Source organism: Sciurus vulgaris (assembly GCF_902686455.1).
Source record: "Sciurus vulgaris genome assembly, chromosome: 16".
Classification (NCBI taxonomy): Eukaryota; Metazoa; Chordata; class Mammalia; order Rodentia; family Sciuridae; genus Sciurus; species Sciurus vulgaris.
The window spans coordinates 53,255,259-53,276,309 of record NC_136477.1 but is presented as its reverse complement, the minus strand read 5'-3'; the positions used below and the strand labels follow the sequence as shown (position 1 = coordinate 53,276,309).

General features: G+C 35.0%; 1 protein-coding gene across 2 annotated transcripts in view; it reads right to left on the bottom strand.

The window, feature by feature from the left end:
* The window catches only part of CAPN7 (calpain 7), a 43,722-nt gene that overhangs the window by 9,485 nt on the left and 13,186 nt on the right, over positions 1-21,051 (bottom strand). The window contains exons 6-16 of one of the 2 annotated variants that reach the window (XM_079114395.1): positions 18,887-18,973; positions 15,149-15,275; positions 14,589-14,674; positions 12,575-12,668; positions 10,997-11,143; positions 9,961-10,067; positions 9,097-9,217; positions 2,996-3,140; positions 2,552-2,651; positions 2,146-2,281; positions 1,537-1,612 (exon numbers count right to left, since the gene is read on the bottom strand). In XM_079114395.1, coding sequence (XP_078970521.1) covers positions 1,537-1,612; positions 2,146-2,281; positions 2,552-2,651; positions 2,996-3,140; positions 9,097-9,217; positions 9,961-10,067; positions 10,997-11,143; positions 12,575-12,668; positions 14,589-14,674; positions 15,149-15,275; positions 18,887-18,973 — 1,226 coding nt within the window. The remainder of the gene's footprint in view (positions 1-1,536; positions 1,613-2,145; positions 2,282-2,551; positions 2,652-2,995; positions 3,141-9,096; positions 9,218-9,960; positions 10,068-10,996; positions 11,144-12,574; positions 12,669-14,588; positions 14,675-15,148; positions 15,276-18,886; positions 18,974-21,051) is intronic. The other variant, XM_079114396.1, reaches the window with a different exon arrangement.

Sequence of the window (21,051 nt, the reverse complement as noted above, 5' to 3'; positions counted from 1 at the left end):
CAAAGGTCATTTATATGTCCCTGACTCCTCAATCTGTACTTCTCAGCTTAACCTTACACCTCAGACCTTCACTCAAAAATCCAACTGCTCAAGCTAGGGTTGGAGCTCAGTGGCAGAGCGTTTGCCTAGCACATGTGAGGCACTGGGCTCGATTCTCAGCACCACATATAAATAAATAAAGGTACAGCATCCATCGACACCTAAAAATATATTATTTTTAAATCCAACTATTCACTTGGGCATCTTCACCTTGGATATCTAATACATATCTCAAATTTAACAAAAAAGTGGAATCATCCTTGATTCCTCTGCTCCAAACATCAGCTCAGGTCCTGACAATGCTACACTTACCACCCCAAGCTCAAACCACCATAATTTTTCATATAAAATTGCCTAATTTCCTTTTTTTTTATTTTTGCTTTTTCCAAAATGAAGGATGAGAATATTGTTTAAAAACAAAATTAGATCATGTCATTTCCTGATTAAGACCCTTCAATTGCTTTCCTGTGGCTTTACAGAACCTTACATGATCTGACCTCTGCATACCTTTCTGACCCGATACCACACTGACCCATGTTTTTAACCTGTTCCTAAATCACACCAGTAAGTCCTTGTGCACTGGCTGTTCCCTCTGCTTGTAATGCTTTTCCAGATTTCTGCATGACTGATTTCTGTCATTCAGAATTCCTCTTGTGCCTTTTCAAAGAGGCCCTGCATGACCACCCAACTCAAGGAACCAACCAGTTACTAACACATTTAGTTCTTTACACACAAGTATCTGATTCCTTTTCTTATTATCTTCCTCCCCAACTACAACATAAATTCAATGAGCAGGGTCCTGTTCTGTTCATCAGTGCTGCTCACAGCCTTAAAACAGTTCTTTTTATCACTTAGAAGTACAGTTTTTCTGAATGCAAAGCGGTTTTATGCAATAGGTGAAATGCCTCAGGAGCCCTTTGTATGAAAAGATGCTTTTGCCTGGCAAGATGGGAAAAGTGATCACACCATGACATTAAGGTGGGATCCTAACTACGTTCACCAAGCAGAATAGCTGGTAAGGAGCATGTGGGCAGAGAGCAGGGAGGAGTGACTCTTACAGAAGACACTGGCAGTATGGGGCAGCAAGGGCATAGTGTGTTCAGGAGTAGTGAGGACACTGAAAGGCTGGGCAGGAAATACAGATGACAGGCATATTAAGGCCAGAATATAAAAAGCCCTCTACAGCATGCTGAACAGCTCAGCTTTGTATCCCAGAGTTCATGGGAAACCACAGAACTTTTGGTCAAAGACAAAGGCATGATTTAAGTATCAGATACAAAAGTCTGATGGCAATATGTAAAAATACAAAAGTCCCAAATTTTGGGGTTCTCTGAATTAAATACAAATCAAAAAACACAGCAACCTAAAAACCACCCATTTGCACGAGTGGTTTTTATTAGCCTATCAACATAATTAAGAATTTCTCTGTATCATCTACATAAACTTGTCATTTTTCATTTTAATCATGTAAATAAAATGCTTAGCTAATACACATACCTGGATAATAAACTTTTTTCCCATCAGTCTTGTATACAACCATTGTGATAAATTCTCGATTATTTGCAAAATCATCCTAAAAATCACAAAAAAAATCCAATGTGATTAAGGAAACAGGGCTCAAAATGGTCTTAACATTTAAAAAAAGAAAAGAGCAGTTCTTTCAGCTATTTATAAAAAGCACAATTTTTCTAAACCAAACTGTCATTTCAACAAATGACTATACTATAAAATGAAGTATTAGGTAAAATTCTAAGGTATTAAGATTATTAAAGTTAGCCATTTTAGAATCAGGACCAATGATTTAATATTTCCAAACCCCCTTTAGCACATTTGTAGGTGAACATTTATAATATCTAAAATGTGTATAATCAACCCCCAAATCCTCACTTAAGAACATACATTTCTTTCATATTTTTCTTCGGGGATGATTTTTGAACAAGATTTCAAGTGTATGATTATAAAGTATAATTTACCTCAGACGAAAATATTCATTTATCTGAGAAGACAAATTTCAGTGAAACAGGCTGGTAATCAAATTATGTATTAATGATTCAATTCTACTTAAAGGAATTTCAGTATGGGATATCATGAGAAGGGTATCAGTACCTTGTCTGTTATGTGTCTACTAAGCAACACCCAAACTGCAGCACCCCCTTGTGGACACTGCACCTCCAGTTTGTACTGGGGGTTGTTGGCCAGGCTATAGGCATCTTTCACAGGTCCTTGCTTAGCATCCCAAGTACTAAAAGATAAAGTAAACAAAGAAGAAAACAGATTAAATTTATCACAGAGCTAAAATATAACACTACTTTAAAAAGTACTATGTTTCAAATACAATTAAGCTATCAGGTTCTTTGGTTTTATTCTTCTTTACAATTTTTGGCCTAACCAAGAAATAAAACAACTGTTACAAAGTACTCATCTGTGGACATGAAAAAAGTAGTCCTCCTGAATTAACAATTACATTTCAAATTTAAACAGTATAGAATACTCTGAAATGTGTAAAAGTTACCTGTGAATACATGTTGATTCTTTAAAAAGCCCTGGATTCCAACTTAAATAAATCACATCATAATATTGGCAGAGATCATCCCAGGAAATCCAAAATATTCCTGAAAACCAATGTCTTTGTTAATTTAAATATATCTTAATGATATATGACTTAAATCAGCTACATTTAAATCAGGTACATTTCACCTTGTTAAAGCATGTTCTCAGCCGCGTGTGGTGGTACACACCTGTAACCTCAGCTACTTGGGAGACTGACAGTAGAATCACAAACTCAAGGCCATCGTGGGCAACTAAGGGGGACTCTGCCTCAAAATAATACAAAAAAAGAAAAAGAACTGGGGTATATCTCAGTGGTAGAGTACTTGCTTAGCATGCATGATGCCCTGGGTTACTACTGGGAAAAAAATTTTTTTTTAATAAATAAAAATTAAAAAGACATATTTACCATTATCTATTTTCTGAGCTGTTCGAGGATCAAAGTTTAAATACTTTTGCAACTCGGGAGTCCAGTTTTTTACATCATTTTCACTGTACCTTCCTTTCCAACGTAAATGGCTCCAAGGATTTTTCAATTGGATAAATCGCAGTCCCTGTATTTAAAAAGGGAGATAACATTAAGTTGCAAAACAAGAATACTATTAGTTATACCATTCTCTTAATAGGATGAATTTTGAGTATTAATTTTTTCCCTTCAAATTAATTTTCATATCACAAATCTGATCAAAACTGTAAATAATTAACTTTCTAAAGCTATAGAGTAGTCACTAGCCACACCTTATTTAAATTTAAATTGAGTAAAATTTAAAAATCGGGGTGGGGTTGTGGCTCAATGGTAGAGTGCTTGCCTAGCATGAGTGAGGCAATGAGTTCGATCCTCAGCACCACATTAAAAAAAAAAAAAAAAGGTATTTTAATTTTTTTTTAAAAAACAGTTCCTTAGTCATATTAACCACATTTTAAACGTTCAGTGACCATGTGTATGGAGAAGCTCAGGCACTAGACAGCATAGAGAAAATTTCCATCACTGCAGGACATTCCACTGGAAAGTGATCCCTCAGAGCATCACTTCCTGCCTTTTCAAAGCCCTCTCTACTCTGGCCCCCCGTTTTCCAGTACTCTCATCTCATGTCACTTTGAATCTAATCTAGTCTTTCCTCTCATAAGCCTACAAATAATTATAAATTTGTCTCTAAAGGCATTAGCTCATTCTGTTTTCCTTTGCTGAAGGCCTTTTCCAAGCCCTTTCTCTCAGTGAAGACTGAGCAGCAAAAAAAGAAGAACAAAAATCAACTCAGGAATTAGAATAAAAAGGGACCAAATGCCAACTCTATAGGTGTATGGGCTCTGGGTGGGTCACTTGCATTCTAAGCATTTATTTACTCATATGTAAAATGAGGATTATGACATACCCCTAGAAGACTATTGTGAGGATTAAAGGAGATATTAATGCAAACTATCTGGTACTTAAGTTTTCATTTAATTATTATTGCTCCTCTATACTTTCTAGTTCTGACAATCTATATTACATTAATTTCAAAGTGTATTATATTGCTTCCTACTTGTACAAGTACAGACATTTTCAATGAGATATAAATTCTGAAATGGTGACACTATTATCATTATTATTTTTGGTACTGGGGATTGAACCCAGGGGCACTTAAACATTGAGCTACACCCTCAATCCCTATTATCCTTTTTCAGAAGTTTCCACTGAGTTTATGGTAGAGTGTTAAAGTATGGTAAATGTTCCATAAATACTGGGTTTATCTACAGAGTTGGTTACTCTGAAAATAAAAGAGCTGATAATTCCAAAAGTACCAAGCAGTCCACTAGGAAATTGTGCATTTTTCTAATAATGTCCTAAATCAAACTGGTTGGGGAACATTTAAAATAAAAAAAATTAAAAACTGACATTTCTTTGTTATTCTAAATGATGGCAAATTGTGGAGTGGAGTAGATGTGATTTCCAGACACGAGTGATACTCATTTTTCTCTCATTTTTCTCAGGCTATATTCCCTAGAAGCTTCAATAATACAATTATTTTCTCAATTTCTTCACCACCACCTGTGCCTCACTACACATCGGTTAACAGACACTCAACTCTAACTCTTCTTTCATAAACCTCATTCTGAATAAGCAGGAAATCTCCATTATTTCAGGACTATTGATTCCTGAAAGAGGAACACAAAGGAAAAGAAACTTCTACTAAGCTTTTCAGAGACAGCTTCCAAAAAGGCATCAGGGACATTCAAGGACATATGGTTGTAGATTTTTAGGGGAAGAATTGCTAAAGAATCTTTAAAAAAAAAAAAAAAAAAATCTAGTTTATGTTCAAACATCCCATTTCCATGGTTACTTCCAAGTTGCAGAAATGGAAAAGCCTTGGGAAATTTCAGAAATCCCAAAAAGACTTGTCTGGATTAAAAGCAGTCTGAACCAGAGATGTACCTCAAAAGACAACTATTTATGGAGCATCATCTTGAAAGGATGGACATTTTTTTAAGCTGTCTGTTTTATCTCAACTCCCTAAGGTCTCCCTCCCAGTAATGGGAACAAAGCCCTTAAAGCTGTTCCAGGAAACAGCCCCAAACAGAGAGTAAAAGAGTAAATTGAGCCTGATAGCCAGATAGTGCTCAAACAGCAGGATTACCAGAAACTATTGACCAGAATCTACACCTGTTGTAAAACATTGTGAAACATGTTGTCAGCAAACCCAGACCCCCTTTGAAATTTCCTGGCAGCTTTGTTCCCCCTTTTCCCCCTTTCATGTGTGACCCCTCCCGATGTGTGGTTTCTGCCTTTATAAACCTACAAGATTTTCTGCTAGGGACTCGACTCCTGGAGTTGGGTCCCAGCGCGCTGGAATAAACACCTCTTGCGGTTTGCATCAAGTGACGCCTCCTGCGGTTGATTGGGGTTGCCGTCCATCCATGGGACAGAGTTGGGGTTTCCTTTTTGGGGGCCTTACAATCTCTAGGAGGAGATACAAAAATGATCCAAAGGGAAGATGGCTGAGACTAAAATGAAGATCTCAGGATATGTAAGCATGTTAAAAGCAAACAAAAAGGTTATAACTTTATAGAAGTATTAATAAATATTAGTAAAAAAAAATCTTATTAGGTAAAGTCACAAATGAGTTAAGATCATGGGTGGCTTTAGTCTAAGACTAAGTCTACCTTCCAAAAAGAGGTTATAGAGATAAATATCTGATGATATCTGTGTGAGATAGACATGGACTTTTTGTGTGTGTGTGTGTGATACTAGGGATTGAATCCAGGGTTGTCCTACCACTGAGCTTCATCCCAGCCCTTTTACCAACTTCATTTTGTCACAGGGTCCCACTAAGTTGCCCAGGTTGGTCTCAAAACTTGCCATCCTCCAGCCTCATCCTCCTGAGTAGCTAGGATTACAGGTGTGTGCCACCACACCAAGCATGGAAATATTTTAAAGCGATATTAGATGACTCAACAATATAGAATAAAATCAACCAGAAAACATCTAAAAAGATTAGGAGGCTGAGGCAAGAATAGCTCAAGTTTGAGGTCAGATCGGGCAACTGACCAAAATAAAATTTTAAAATGGCTGGGAGTATAGCTCAGTGCTAGAGCCTTAAGCCATGTGCCAAGCCCCTGGGTTCAACACCCAGTAATGGGCGGGGGAGAGGGGTGGAGAGAAATCCAGGAAACTTCAAATATATACCCAATGAAAGAATACTGGGAAAAACCCATAAATTTTAATACACATGAAGAAGATCTTAGGCAAAAATTAACCCTGACTAAACGAAGAGCTCATGTAAACAAAAGGAAATTGGGGCCAACTCCACAGTGCGCAATACCTGTTCAAGCTGGTTAATGTTTTTGATAGTAACTTTCACAGCACTGCAGTGTAAACGTGAACATTATCAGTGAAGAAACCTGTCCTGGGACCACAGTTCTCCAGGTGCATATGCTGAGTAAAATGTCTCAATCTTTACAGAATCACTGCCATAAATGTAACTCATGCTACTTGTTTTTAACTAGAAAAGCAATTCACTGAATTCCTACCTACCACATTCAGCAGTTGTTTTAGGAACCTGTTTTCAGGTCAGACCACAGGTTCGTATTTTTCTCATAAATATGTTACCTAGTGTCCTTCGGACAAGCAGAATAAATCATATTATATTCAGAGTAAAAGATGTATCTTCACAGGAATCTTCCTCAAATTCAAGCTTATTTTCCCACTGATTTGTTTCATTATCTAAACTTAAAAAAATTCACCTGCCATTATCTCACTACATCCTACACTACATGGTCACATTCACCAATACCTACCTACCTCACAGGATGGTCTAACAAGATACATCTGATAGTACTGAACAATAACAACTGTTATTGACAGTATTTAACTCGTGTACGTGGTGAATTCCAATCCCAAGAAAAGCACAAACCTCTCAGCTTATTTAGTTTCACATAAACTTTGATATTCTTAGCCAATTTTAATCTCACTTTTGAAGAAAAACATGATTTTATAACAGAGCTGAAAAATTCCTGTTGCCTAGTGATTTCTAGCCATTACAATATCACAGTGAATATACTGTTCACGTGTTTGCAACTAAGAAAGTTGACAGGTTTGTGTTACACCAAAATACGTAAATAACAGTTATCACTGTTCAGGCTATGTCTACATCTTTAATTGTGATGCCACTGTAGACAGATGTACTGTGCTGCCAACTGTATAATAGTACATACAGTTATGTGCAGTACATAATACTTGATAATAATGACTGCTACTGATTTACGTATTTACTACATTTCTATCATCATTTTAGAGTGTACCTCTGCTTACTAAAATAACGTTTATGCCATGTTAGGCTGCAGTGGCCTTATGCATCTCGTATTTACCTCATCTCTCAATGGCATAATTTTCTCTCAAAAACTAAATCATTATGGTGTGTTATTCATCTTGGCCCTAGGAACCACAAGCTGTAAGACACATGCACACAAGCACAATATAGCGTAGCAGTAAGCAATACCTTCTAGGTTTGTGTACAATGATATTTGCATAACAATGACATCACCTAACAACAAATGTCTCCAGTTGTATCTCTCATCCTTAAGTGAGCTATGATGGTAATTCTATGTGCTCCATTAGAAATATCAGTCTAATTCCATCTCACCCCAATTAGAATGGCGATTATCAAGAATACAAGCAACAACAGGTGTTGGCGAGGATGTGGGGAGAAAGGTACACTCATACATTTTTGGTGGGACTGCAAATTAGTGCAGCCACTCTGGAAAGCAGTGTGGAGATTCCTCAGAAAACTTGGAATGGAACCACCATTTGACCCAGCTATCCCACTCCTTGGCCTATACCCAAAGGACTTAAAATCAGCATACTACAGAGATACAGCCACATCAATGTTCATAGCTGCTCAATTCACAAGCCAAATTGTGGAACCAACCTAGACGTCCTTCAGTTGATGAATGGATAAAGAAACTGTGGTATATATATACAATGGAATATTACTCAGCCATAAAGAATGATAAAACTATGGCATTTGCAGGCAAATGGATGAAATTGGAGAATATCATGCTAAGTGAGATAAGCCAATCTCAACCAAAGGACGAATGATATCGCTAATAAGTGGATGATGACACATAATGGGGGGAGGGTGGGGTTAGTGTTAGGGTTAGGGTTAGGGAGGTGGGCAAGAATGGAGGAAGGAAGGACTGTATAGAGGGAAAAGAGGGGTGGGAGGGTGGGGGAAGGGAAAAAATAACAGAATGAATCAAACATTACCCTATGTAAATTTATGATTTCACAAATGGTATGCCTTTACGCCATGTACAAACAGAAACAACATATATCCCATTTGTTTACAATAGAGAAAAAAGAAAAAAGAAAAAAAAAAAAAAGATATACCAGTCTAATTAACACATAGGGGCACTCTGTTGACTGATCTGATCACTACTATTTTCTATTATTAATGAAGCCTCCTTCATAATCTCTGTATTTTTCTACTGCATACAATTGATCAAATTTTCAGTTAAAAATAACCTGAGAAGTAACAAAGGCACACATACCCAACACCTTAGCCTCAAGAATATTCTGTGACAAAGGATCTGAAAGGCCTGAGGGCGTGCAAGGACCCCATGAAAGAGAATTGCTTGCTCACACAAACCCACTGCTACATGTCCTAGTCCCAAGAATCCTCCTTATTTTTCCTCCCTTCACAAATATTTTTTCAGCTCAAGCTTATCACTGCAACTGACCTAAACACCAATATGCAATTTGGAACCCTGGGGGCTGCCCTGTGTTCACCTCAACCTTGATACTTGCACAGAAAAGAAAAAGGTGTAACCAGTTTTTATCATCAATATCTGTGCTGTCAATTCTCATTTCCCACCTTTAATTTCATAATTCCCAGTGGTCAAGTTAATAGGTGGAATGGTTTAAAAACTCCACCTAAGCCTTGATTTGTCAGTATCCAAAAGTCTGATGATCACTGGGATCCTTGCAATGTCTTACCAAGTAAGAAAACAAGAGAAAAAAATTTAAGGCAAAACCTTGAACTCTCTAATATCCAAAACAGCATAAGCATGTGTGGGAACCAGGCCCCACTTCTCTCCTTCGGCTTCAGTCATCATTCCAGTTGATGCAGTAATGAGGACATCACCTTTATGAAATCTAGAATGATCCCAAAAAGACAAGAAATTAAAGGATAACACATTTAGAATTTCAGATCACTCCATCTTTCCCTTTAGTTTAGTGGCTTGCACGGAAATTTCTACAAATGTGAAATCTTTTAAAAAATGGGCTATTCCTACCACCCCTGAGAAACTTTCAACAAGAAGACATTTTCAAGTCACAGTATGTCAAATAAATTATATATATATATATTTTTTATTTTCAAGATAACATTTTTCAGGCAAAAACCTGAACAATAAAGAAAAGCAAATGCTAAATTTTCAGTTTACAAATAAGGATGAAGTTGTGAAATACTAAATGCACTTCCCCACAACAGTTACCACTTTATCAAATCACTGAGCTGTATAGTTTGCTAGTGAATGTGTATTTACTGTTTGGACAATGCTCCAGTTACTACATGTAGATTATCCATTTACAGCGTAAATTCTCAGACTTCTCTTTTCCTTTGAATTAAGTATTTAGTAAGTGCAAAATAATTTTTCCATGCTATATGTCTCAGATTCACATATTTTAGATTATCTACAATTTGGATTAACTAATTATCACTGAAGATAATTCAGGGCTGACTGTAGCAAGCACATAAAGTGAAGTCTATTTTTAAAATAATTTCCCTGATAACTAAAAGCGACAGCTTCTATAATCTCTATTCTAAATAAGGTATGATGCTTTCAAACAGTCTTTTTTAATACCTGAAAGAAGAGGAAAGAAAGAACAAAGTTTACCTTTGATAAAGCATTCTGAAAGAATTATCCTTGCTGAAAGTTTGGCTATCTGAATGCATAGCTATCCTTTCTGGTATCCACCCAGTCAATGCATGAAGATCAATATTCTGCAATATAAACACATTAAGGGATTGTCGAATATTTTTAAGTTCTTAAATAAATTCTGAGGGCAACTATTAAATCTCATTGATTTGGTATAATTACTCTGATAGGGATAAATCTTACTGATTTATAACAGAACTGTCTTACTGGTAATTTGATAAAAACTCAGAATATGTTACAGAAAAAACTGCTTTGATGATGTCATCCATGATTGAGTGCATTCTTACAAATAGAAGAGTCACTTCTAATGGTTTAAATACATTCCCCTTCTTTCTCTCAAGTTGCACTGGGTAAATTAACAGGCAATGAATTAAAAAGCTAAACTAAAAAGTATCTGAAGGACAGAGCAATGGAATGTATGGACTGGGAAGAAAAACCAATATCTTTCTGCGTTTAATTATAACTTTTACATTCCCCACCTATCACTGAAAGATCCTAAAGAGTGGAGGAGGCCTGGTATTAGGCAGGAAAATCAATCAAGTAAAAATAATGGGTCATTTTCATGTATCATTTCATTTTCACAAACCCTGAGAGGGGAATATCATCCTTATATGACAGACACACAAAGAGGCTAAGAAAGGCAAATACCTTTTCCAAGGTCATGAGCTGGTTAGTGTCAAAATTTAAAGTCGTATCAATCCAATTTCTGGCTTAAGTTTGGTAGTTTATCTCCTGCAACTAAAGGATAGTGACACACAGCTCAACTCTACAGTTATGTTAGATAAAAAACAACTCCTGAACCTCAATCTACATAATGTACCACTACCCCTACACAGGAAGATAGGTATCCCCATAATAAGGGGTCTGGTCAACATTTCTCAGGGGTTGACACTCTGCTCTCTTTTCCCATACACAAAAACATCTACAACTTTTCAAGTTTAAAATAGTCGTATTAGACAAAATAAGACTGTGCCTGGATCATACTATTACTTACTGAGTTGGATCCTGGGAAGTCATATCCTCCCATAACTTTCATGTATGCTTTTTCTATAAGAGACACCCATAGTTCACTTTTATTGTTGGAATAAGAACACAGCAATTCTCCTTTATGATCAACAGGTAACTGGTCATCAATTATCACCTACAGAAAGAGAATATTAACTTTGTTAGGTGAAACAAAATATCTTAAAATTCTATCAAGAAAAAGAAAACTTCCATATGGATACAAGGCATAGTCTTCCTATTAAGTTGATGACAGGTTCAGGTTTCTAGAAACTAGCCAATTATAAAATATCATTTTGTTTTTCTGGCAGGGGGCAGGGGGATGCAGAGGATTGAATCCAAGACCTTATGCATCCTAGGTAAGTGCTCTACCACTGAGTTACATTCCCAGCAACGTTGAGCATTTTAATATGATGTCTCTATTCAGTCTTATAAGCTTCATCTGTCAGGTAAGACACAGATTACATGTCATGTAATCACCAACAAAATTATTGGAATTCTAGAATGTAATAATATTTTAAAAGGGCATCACTATTAAGATAAATAACAATATTATCTGCCATTTTATTCTAAACCTGTGAAAGCAGAACATTATGGCTAAAAAATATGAATAACAGAAGACACAAATACCACGAAGACACAGTATCTAATTCTTATTAAAATTTTGTTTCTTAGTAAACTGCTGGAGTGGCTTTTTGAGGGTGCTCCCAGACAACAGCATCAGCATCACAAGGAACTTGTTAAAATGCAAATTCTGGTCTCAACCCAGATCTACTGAATCAAAGACTCTGGGTGTGGGGCCCAGCAATCTATATTTTAATAAGCCCTCCAGGTGATTCTGTGCAAACTAAAATTTGAGAATTATTGAGCTGGAGAGTAATGATTTTCAGACTGGAATCAGCAGGGAATCTCATTAAAATGTAGATTCTGATTCAGTAGGTGTGAGGTGAGGATGGAAATTCTGCTATTCTACCAAGCTCCAAGGTTGCTGATAGAAAATCATGACAATGCAAGGCCTTTAAGTAATGAATATTTCACAAAGGAAAATTTAGGAACTTCTTCCGTCTTGTTATGGCTACAAACTCTTCTGACCTAACAGACTCAGCTTGTCTGATTCCCTTTCATTCAAAGAATTAAGAAATCTCAGATTATTTTAAGCATTAACAATCCTTAGAGTTCAATGTTACTTATTGGAACTTTGCATAAATTTTCTTAAAACCACTTAAAACAAAACAAAACAAAACAAAAAGTGTGTTGGGGGGGATTATAAGCCAGGCCAAGGCAGGAGGAATATATGAGTCCGGGAGGCTGACACCAGTGTGGGCAACATAATGAGACCCCATTTCAGAACAACCACCACCACTCAGACTATTTTTCATGGATTTTATTTTTCATTATTAGCATATTATGCTATTGTCAGTAATATGTATAAAAATCACAGACTCAAAATCAACTAAATTGACTTTTAAAATGTTTACACAGAACATTTCTTAATTGCTTCCACTCGGAACTCAAAGAAGTGTAAGATAAGAGAAGTGGTTGGGGAGAGTGGGAAGATAGAGACATTCACCTTCCTTGGGACACCGTTGAGATGAAGTTTTACCATATACTTTCCACACGGATTGTACTCTGGTTCGCCATCCTTATTCTGGGGATAAATTATGCTTTGTAAAGGAAAATAATGAAATAACAATATTAATATTCAATATCAATTACTATAAAGATCTTCCATTCCATTTAAATGTATGCCATTTAGACATTTGCCATTGTCTTAGCCATTTTATAAAAATAAGCACGAGAATATGTTCCTATAACAGGCCTAGAAAAAAGAATTTCACTCTAATCAAAGTGCTCATTTACTGTAAATAACTTTAGAAATATATTTTATGAGATCATAAAACAGGGCATAAACTTCACAATGCTCTGAAAAATCCTTAATTTTTAACAATACACTTCACTAAATCACCAAGTGATTACAAAGTGATTATTTTAAGCCAGTTAAAATAATCTTTTACCATTGAAGAGAAGACCATTACGACTAATTACAAAGGTAATAAGTACAATGCTGATAAAGTTATGTAAAATTATACAATAAAATACTTCTAAAAACTACATCAATTTTATTTTAAAAATACAGACCAAATCACTCATACTGGAAATTATTTACTTACATGGCAAATAGTTGAAATTAAAGACTGTCTAATATCTTTGTATTCTTGGGATTTAACACAAAAACCACTCAAGAAAAACTGAACGAAAAAATTATGCTTAATGATTTTTATGAGTTTAAGCTAACACTTAAACTAAAAGAAAAAGTATTTCAGAAACATTTCAGAACATTCTAAAACTGTTCTCATCAGTAGAATAATATGCCATTTTATATTTTCTGGTAACCAGATTAAAAATACTCGCTTTACAATAACAAGTGTTGGCGTAGGTGTGGGGGAAAAGGCACACTCATACATTGCTAGTGGAGTTGCAAACTGGTGCAGCCACTCTGGAAAGCAGTATGGAGATTTCTCAAAAACTTGGAATGGACCCACCATTTGACCCAGCTATCCCACTCCTCGGTTTATACCCAAAGACCTTAAAATCAGCATACTACAGTGACGAAGTCATATCAAAGTTTACAGCTGTTCAATAAACAATAGCTAATTGTGAAACCAACCTAGATGCCCTTCAATTGATGAATGGATAAAGAAACTGTGATATATATACACAATGGAATACTACTCAGCCATAAAGAATAAAATTATGGCATTTGCTTGTAAATGGATGGAGTTGGAGAATATCACGCTAAGTGAAATAATTTTGCAAGCCCAATAAACCAAAGGCTGAATGCTCTCTCTGATAAGTGGATGATGATACAAAATGGGGGGAAGGGGAGGTGAGAGAAGAATGAAGGAACTTTGGATTGTGTAGAGGGGAATGCACGAGTGGGTGGGGAAAGAAAGATAGTGGAATGAGACAGACAACATTACCCTATGTACATGTATGATTACACGAATGGTGTGGATCTACACTGTGTACAACCACAGTAATGAAATGATGTACCCCATTTGTGTACAAAGAATCAAAATACAGTGTATAAAATAAAAAATAAAAATACCTGCTTTAATGATTTTAATATATTTTGTTTAATCAAATATATTATTATATCATATACTCAATACAAAAATTTGAGGTATTTTCCAATTTTCCTTTGTGTGTTAAATTTTCAAAATCTCAAGTTGTTTTTATACTTGCAGCCCATCTTAATTCAGCCTAACTCATTTAAGTATTCAAAAGCCACACGTGGCCAGTGGCCACTACTGCAAAGTACAATTATAAAGTATAAAAAATATAATGTGGTTTTTTGACTTCATTTCAAAACATTTATTCCATACATATTATTTAACTACATAATGCCCAAGTAGTGATTACTTTAGCACATCTTTCCATCCTTATGAATCATCTGCAAAAGAGCCATAATATTCCAGTGATATGCCCTCTCCATTTTCTATGCAGATAAGGCCTAAGTTTGTAATTTCTGGTTAAGAGACTATTAAATGAAAAGGGCTACAGGGACAAATACAAAATTTTACCTGGTAATCAATTTCTTATTAAATCTTCTCTCATAAGCTGCACTGATAGCCAGTGATGCCACAAAGGAGCAATCTGATACTATTGTCTGTTAACAAGAACAATGTATATTACTCCACTCATGTACCACAATAGCATAGTATTTATGCAATGCACCCAATACTTGATTTTTCCCTCTTGACTGTTGTTCAAATAGTAAAGTAACAGAAATGCCATGCCGCCAACTTACAAATTCTACTCACACAAATCCTAGTAAAGTATTTCAATAGTTAAATTTAGAATAGATATTTAAGTAGTAAAAATCTTTTACATCTATTCCCTATCAAAGGCAAAATTCAGAATCTCAAGTTTCTCATCTACAAACATGAACACCCATAATTGCTCAAAATATTTATTCACATTTACATAATTACTTCAATGTTTAAGTCAAAAGGCACTGAATAAGTAATTTTTCCAATTATACTTATGCACATGAACATAAAAAATCTAGGGAAAAAAACAAATCCATATTTAAATTTCCTTAAAATACTTTCATGTAAAAGTAGACAAAATAAATGTATACCTGCTTGATGCTAAAACTGGACACAGTATATATCATTGTAGGATTGTTGGTGAGATCTTCTGGTCGTACCCACTTGGAAAATGTAGTTCTTTGTTTAGGTGATAATGGTAGTTTGCCCAATCTATCACTGAGATAATAATAAAAAACAGTAGGATCAACCTTAAAAGATGATTTAAAGCCAAAATTAAATTTCCTAGAGTATATTTTTTTTCTCTTTGGTATAGTCATCATGTATCTAAATTTATGTCTTCCTAACATAACTCTCTGGTCAAAATCTGACTCTTTACCCTTAACCTTGAATCCATTCAACTTGAACATCCACCCCAACTAAGTAAATATACATAAATAATTGAAAAAAGCTAACCTAAATTTGTTTATATGTAATATAAGAATATAATCAAGAGTTTAGTTCAGAATGTTATGTTCAAGAAATTCAGAAATGAAATGGAACCATTAACAATGGTGTAAGTGGATTCATTCAAAAGGCCCTAGGAAGCTACATATCCTTACCCTGCATCTTGAACTCCTCTCTGCAAGGTTAGTAAAAGTAGCTGAAATTTACTCAGTATCAGTTATATACCAGGCATCCTCAAAACAACTCTATTAAATAATTCTGGAGAAGGCTTAAAGTGATTAAATAACTTTATCAAAGTCATGTAACTAACAGAGAGTATAACTGTATTTGAATCCAAGTTGGTGCCAAATCCTCCATTCTCATCCATTACCCTATGCTTGCTCTGTAATGCTTCTTTAAAACTGGTATATAGCACCAAATAAAAACTTATCTTTTCCCAAACCTATTCCAGAGCAAAAATGGCAAATCTTTGGATTTCAGAAGATTTCTGGATAATATTAGGCCTATGATATGCAACAAACTAAAACAAACATGATATTCTTTTTTCAAAGAATGATGATAGATAGCAGGAGAAAGGATTTTGGAGTCAGGTATGACTTGCAAACACTTGGCCAAAGTATTATTTCTTCATTGCTGGACAAATCTAAACTTTAATAAGCCAATGTTGGTTGTAATTCTCTAAGTAGAATATGGCATACAATATTTCTCAAACTTTTTTGATCATCTCACAGAACTTCTAGGGTACAGGTTTGGTGCCTGGGTAATATTAGGAGCTGATTATAAATAGAGATCTAACTCAATTTAGGAGAGCTTAAAGACTGCTATCACAAAATTCTGAGAGGAAAATTTAAGACTACTTCAAACTTATAATTTAATGTGTTAGGATTATTAACTTGCCAAATGAAACATAATAGAACAAATTGAAGATTCCTTAATATTTGTTCTCTCAACTCATCAATGAATAACTACATCTAGTATTTAAATCCAATATTTTTCTTAAAACTTAAAGATATTACAATATTTTATAAACATGCTTATTAAAAGTAACATGACAGAACAGAAACATTTTTAAATCATTCAATCTAACCACAGATAACCATTCATAAATTGTCTTTTCTTGTCAATCTACTACCTGAATTTTAAAATGTTTACTGTTATTTTTTTCTTTGGTTATTCTCACTGTAAAAGAGTTTACATAACAAGAAAAGGAAAATATTGCCACTTAGAATAGTTAATTTTAGTATTTATTACTGATTTGTCTCCGATTTTAATTAATTCACTAAGTATTTACTGAGTACCTACTATACACCACATACTATTCTAGAAATGGGGTACAATTTAGTTAAAATAGCATACTCTGTGCTTACCAAACATATTATTCCCACCTTCCCCCAAGAAGCTTACATTAAGTAAAAAATTAACCACAAATATAAAAAGTCCAACTGTGAAAAGTGCTTCAACAAAATAAAGTGCTACACCTAAATTAAGGAATTTTGTACAGTTTTATATTTTATTTATCCAGTTATATTATGAGCATTTTCCCATGTTATTAAATTCCCTGAAAACTTGATTGTTCATGCTATATAGTCTTCTTATGGACAATATGTAATATAAGTATTAAGAATATGACTTCACTTGTTATACAAAGATTGAATCTATAAGCTTATATCTCTGAGTATGTCCATTCAAGAACCTATTAGAATAACCAATTCATTTTCACAATTTTAACACTGACAAATGTTTTTTACATAATCTGAGTATATCTCTAAATAATTCCTTAGATTTGGTTTCCTGAGGTGAAATTATTAATTGAAGTTTAAAAAAACTTTAAATACTTGAAATAAATAGTTATAATTTAGTACTAAAAATAATTTTTTCTAGCAGCTAACCCTTATTTATACTTATATAGTGCTTGCTGCATAAGAACCACTCTAAATGCTCCATATTTTAAGAGTTCTTTTAATTATCACAGCAACCCTATGAGATAGATTCTATTACTATCCTCATTTTTATAGATAGAAAACTGAGACAGACTTAACTTATCCTACATCTCAGGAATTCAAACTGCAAAGTTTGCCTATAAAATCTGTGCTCTTAACATCAAAGCAATAAAGCTTCTAAGATGTAAGGATTCCTTAGACTCCAATTAATTATCAGCATCACAAGGCTGGTTGCCTAATTCTGGAACAAAATTAGGTTGATAACTTATTAGCAGTTAGATATCTAATTCTTGGCCATTTAAGAATAGCAAAACACTGAAAAATAAAAAGCAGCCCTATTCTATTTTTTTAAATTTCGATATTGTGAGCATTTTTCCTACCTTTTTTTAAAAGACTTTTTATTTGGGTAGCATATATTATATGGATCATCATATACATAATGAATCATTCCCGTATCCCTGGATATTTCACTTCAATAATCTTTTTTGCTCTAACTGATGCTTTTGTCAGGGTTTTATGTTTTCTCTCATATGTGGAAGCTAGAGAGAAAAAAGGAAACAAAGGTGGTGGGGGTGGTGGAAATCTCACAAAAATAGAAAACGACCAGGAGAGTAGAGGAAGGGGGCCAGGAGGAGAAAAGGAGAAGGAAAGGGGAGGCACTTGGAAACAAAACTGACCACTGGTGTGCATGCACCAATATGTAACAACAAATCTTATTATTCTGTATAATTACAATGTACCAATTTTTTTAAAAAAAGATGCTTTAATGAATGTTCTTACTACACACATCTTTAACTGAATATTGATTTCATCAGGAATGACCAGAAGCTGGGGGTCCTGAACCAAACAATATTTTTAAGGCTCCTGACATAAACTATCATTGTCCTGAAAGGCTATGTTAAAAAATATCCTTTATAAATAACTCTAAGTTGGATCATTTTAGTAAACAATGATACCATCATTCTGTTCCACTTTTCCATTCAATTCCTTTACTGGTTTGTATTTCTGTTGTGATTCAATCACCAACAGGACAACTGTTTGCGTACACTTTGTGCCAGGACTTGTACTAGACACTATGTTAGGCCAAAGGTCAACAAAAGCCACAATCAGGGAACAGAAAACGAAGGTACTCCTGCTGATACCTCTCCTCTTTCCCATAGCCACATATCTCTTCCAACAATTTTCCTTATTATAAATTTTAGTTACAAGGCTATGAATTAAATCAAATTTCAGAGTACTAATAAAGTACTGACATTTAAAAAAAATTTTTTAGATGTTGATAGACCTTTATTTTATTCATTTATTTATATGTGGTGTTGAGAATTGAATCCAGTGCCTCACACATGCTAGGCAAGTGCTCTACCACTGAGCCACGACCCCAACCCAAGGATTGACATTTTTAAAAATGACCTTGGAAGTAAAATTACAACAGTGCTTACTTACCAAAAAGGCATTGGATAAGCAAAGCGTTCCCTCAGATCAACACTCATGAAAGGAACATACTCTATACCATTTATTTTTGATGTTGTCCTATAAAACACAAGAAAAAAAATCCAAGGTAAATGTTCAAGTCAACCTTAATCACAATCTTAAACTCTCACGGCTGGGGATATAGCTCAGTTGGTAGAGTGTTTTCCACGCAAGCACAGGCTCTGGGTTCAATTCCCAGCAACACACACACACACACACACCCTCAAAAAAAAAAGAGTTACAATCTTCAATTCTCTAAAATTTAAATGACAAGGTATAGTACTGTACTGAAATTAAACTGACACCTCATGTTGTTAAATATATTTGAACAAAATTTTCCTAAAATTAAATATCAGGAAAAAAAATGATGCAATTCAATTTAATATGGGTATTCTTTAAAGACCTAATGTCCTTCATAATAAAACTCCGCTGTCAAGCCAGGCACAGTGGCACACTCCTGTAATCCTAGCAACTTGGGAGGCTAAGGCAGGAGGCTTGCAAGTTCCAGGCCAGCCTCAGCAACTTAGGGAGACCCTATCTCAAAAAGTGAAAAGTAGGGGCTGTAGTAGTAGTTCAGTGGTAGAGCATTTGCCTGGAACGCATGAAGCACTGGGTTCGATTCTCAGCACTACATATAAATAAGTAAAAAGTAAAGGTCCACTGACAACTAAAAACTAAAAAATAAATGAAAAGGGCTGGAGATGTGGCTCAGTGGTTAAGCACCCCGAGGTTCGATCCCTGGTACCAAAAAACAAAACAAAACAAAAACCTCACAAAACTAGTGTCAAGACAGGCCTTTTGGAGCTGTGGTAGAGTGCTTGCCTGGCATATGTGAGGCACTGGGTTCAATTCTCAACACCACATATAAATAATAAAGAATCTATCAATAACTAAAAAAAATATTTAAAAAAAACATCTTTCTAGAGGTGATCAAAGTATACTTTCTGTCCCTTCTCAGAACACAGAGCCAAATCTACACTGAGCCCAAAGGGACAAATCAATTGCTTAGTTATTTTGGAATTTAAAAAATATAGCATTTACTTAAGCCCATGACCAACATCATTCTTAATGGAGAAAAACTGAAACCATTCCCTTTAAAAACAGGAACAAGACAGGGATGTCCTCTTTCACCACTTCTATTCAACATTGTCCTCGAAACTCTAGCCACAGCAATTAGGCAAACCAAAGAAATTAAAGGGATACGAATAGGAAAAGAAGAACTTAAGCTGTCACTATTTGCTGATGACATGATTCTATATTTAGAGGATCCAAAAACCACCTCCAGAAAACTTCTAGACCTCATCAATGAATTCAGCAAAATAACAGACTATAAAATCAACACGCATAAATCTAAAGCATTTTTATACGCAAGCAACGCCAACAGCTGAAAGAGAAATGAGGAAAACAACTCCATTTGCAATAGCCTCAAAAAAATAAAATACTTGGGAATCAATCTAACCAAAGAGGTAAAAGATCTATACAATGAAAACTACAAAACATTGAAGAAAAAAAATGAGGAAGACCTTAGAAGATGGAAAGATCTCCCATGTTCTTGGATAGGAAGAATTAATATTGTCAAAATGGCCATACTACCAAAAGTGCTATACAGATTCAATGCAATTCCAATTAAAATTCCAATGATGTACCTTACAGAAATAGAGCAAGCAATCGTGAAATTCATCTGGAAGAATAAGAAACCCAGAATAGCTAAAGCAATCCTTAGCAGGAAGAATGAAACAGGGGGCATCACAATACCAGAACTTCAACTATACTACAAAGCAACAGTAACAAAAACGGCATGGTATTGGCACCAAAACAGGTAGATCAATGGTACAGAATAGAGGACATGGACACAAACCCAAATAAATACAATTTTCTCATACTAGACAAAGGTGCCAAAAATATGCAATGGAGAAAAGACAGTCTGTTCAACAAATGGTGCTGGGAAAACTGGAAATCCATATGCAACAGAATGAAACTAAACCCCTATCTCTCACCCTGCACAAAAATCAACTCACAATGGATCAAGGACCTTGAAATCAGACCAGAGACCCTGCATCTTATAGAAGAAATAGTAGGTCCAAATCTTCAACTTGTTGGCTTAGGATCAGACTTCCTTAACAGGACTCCCATAGCAC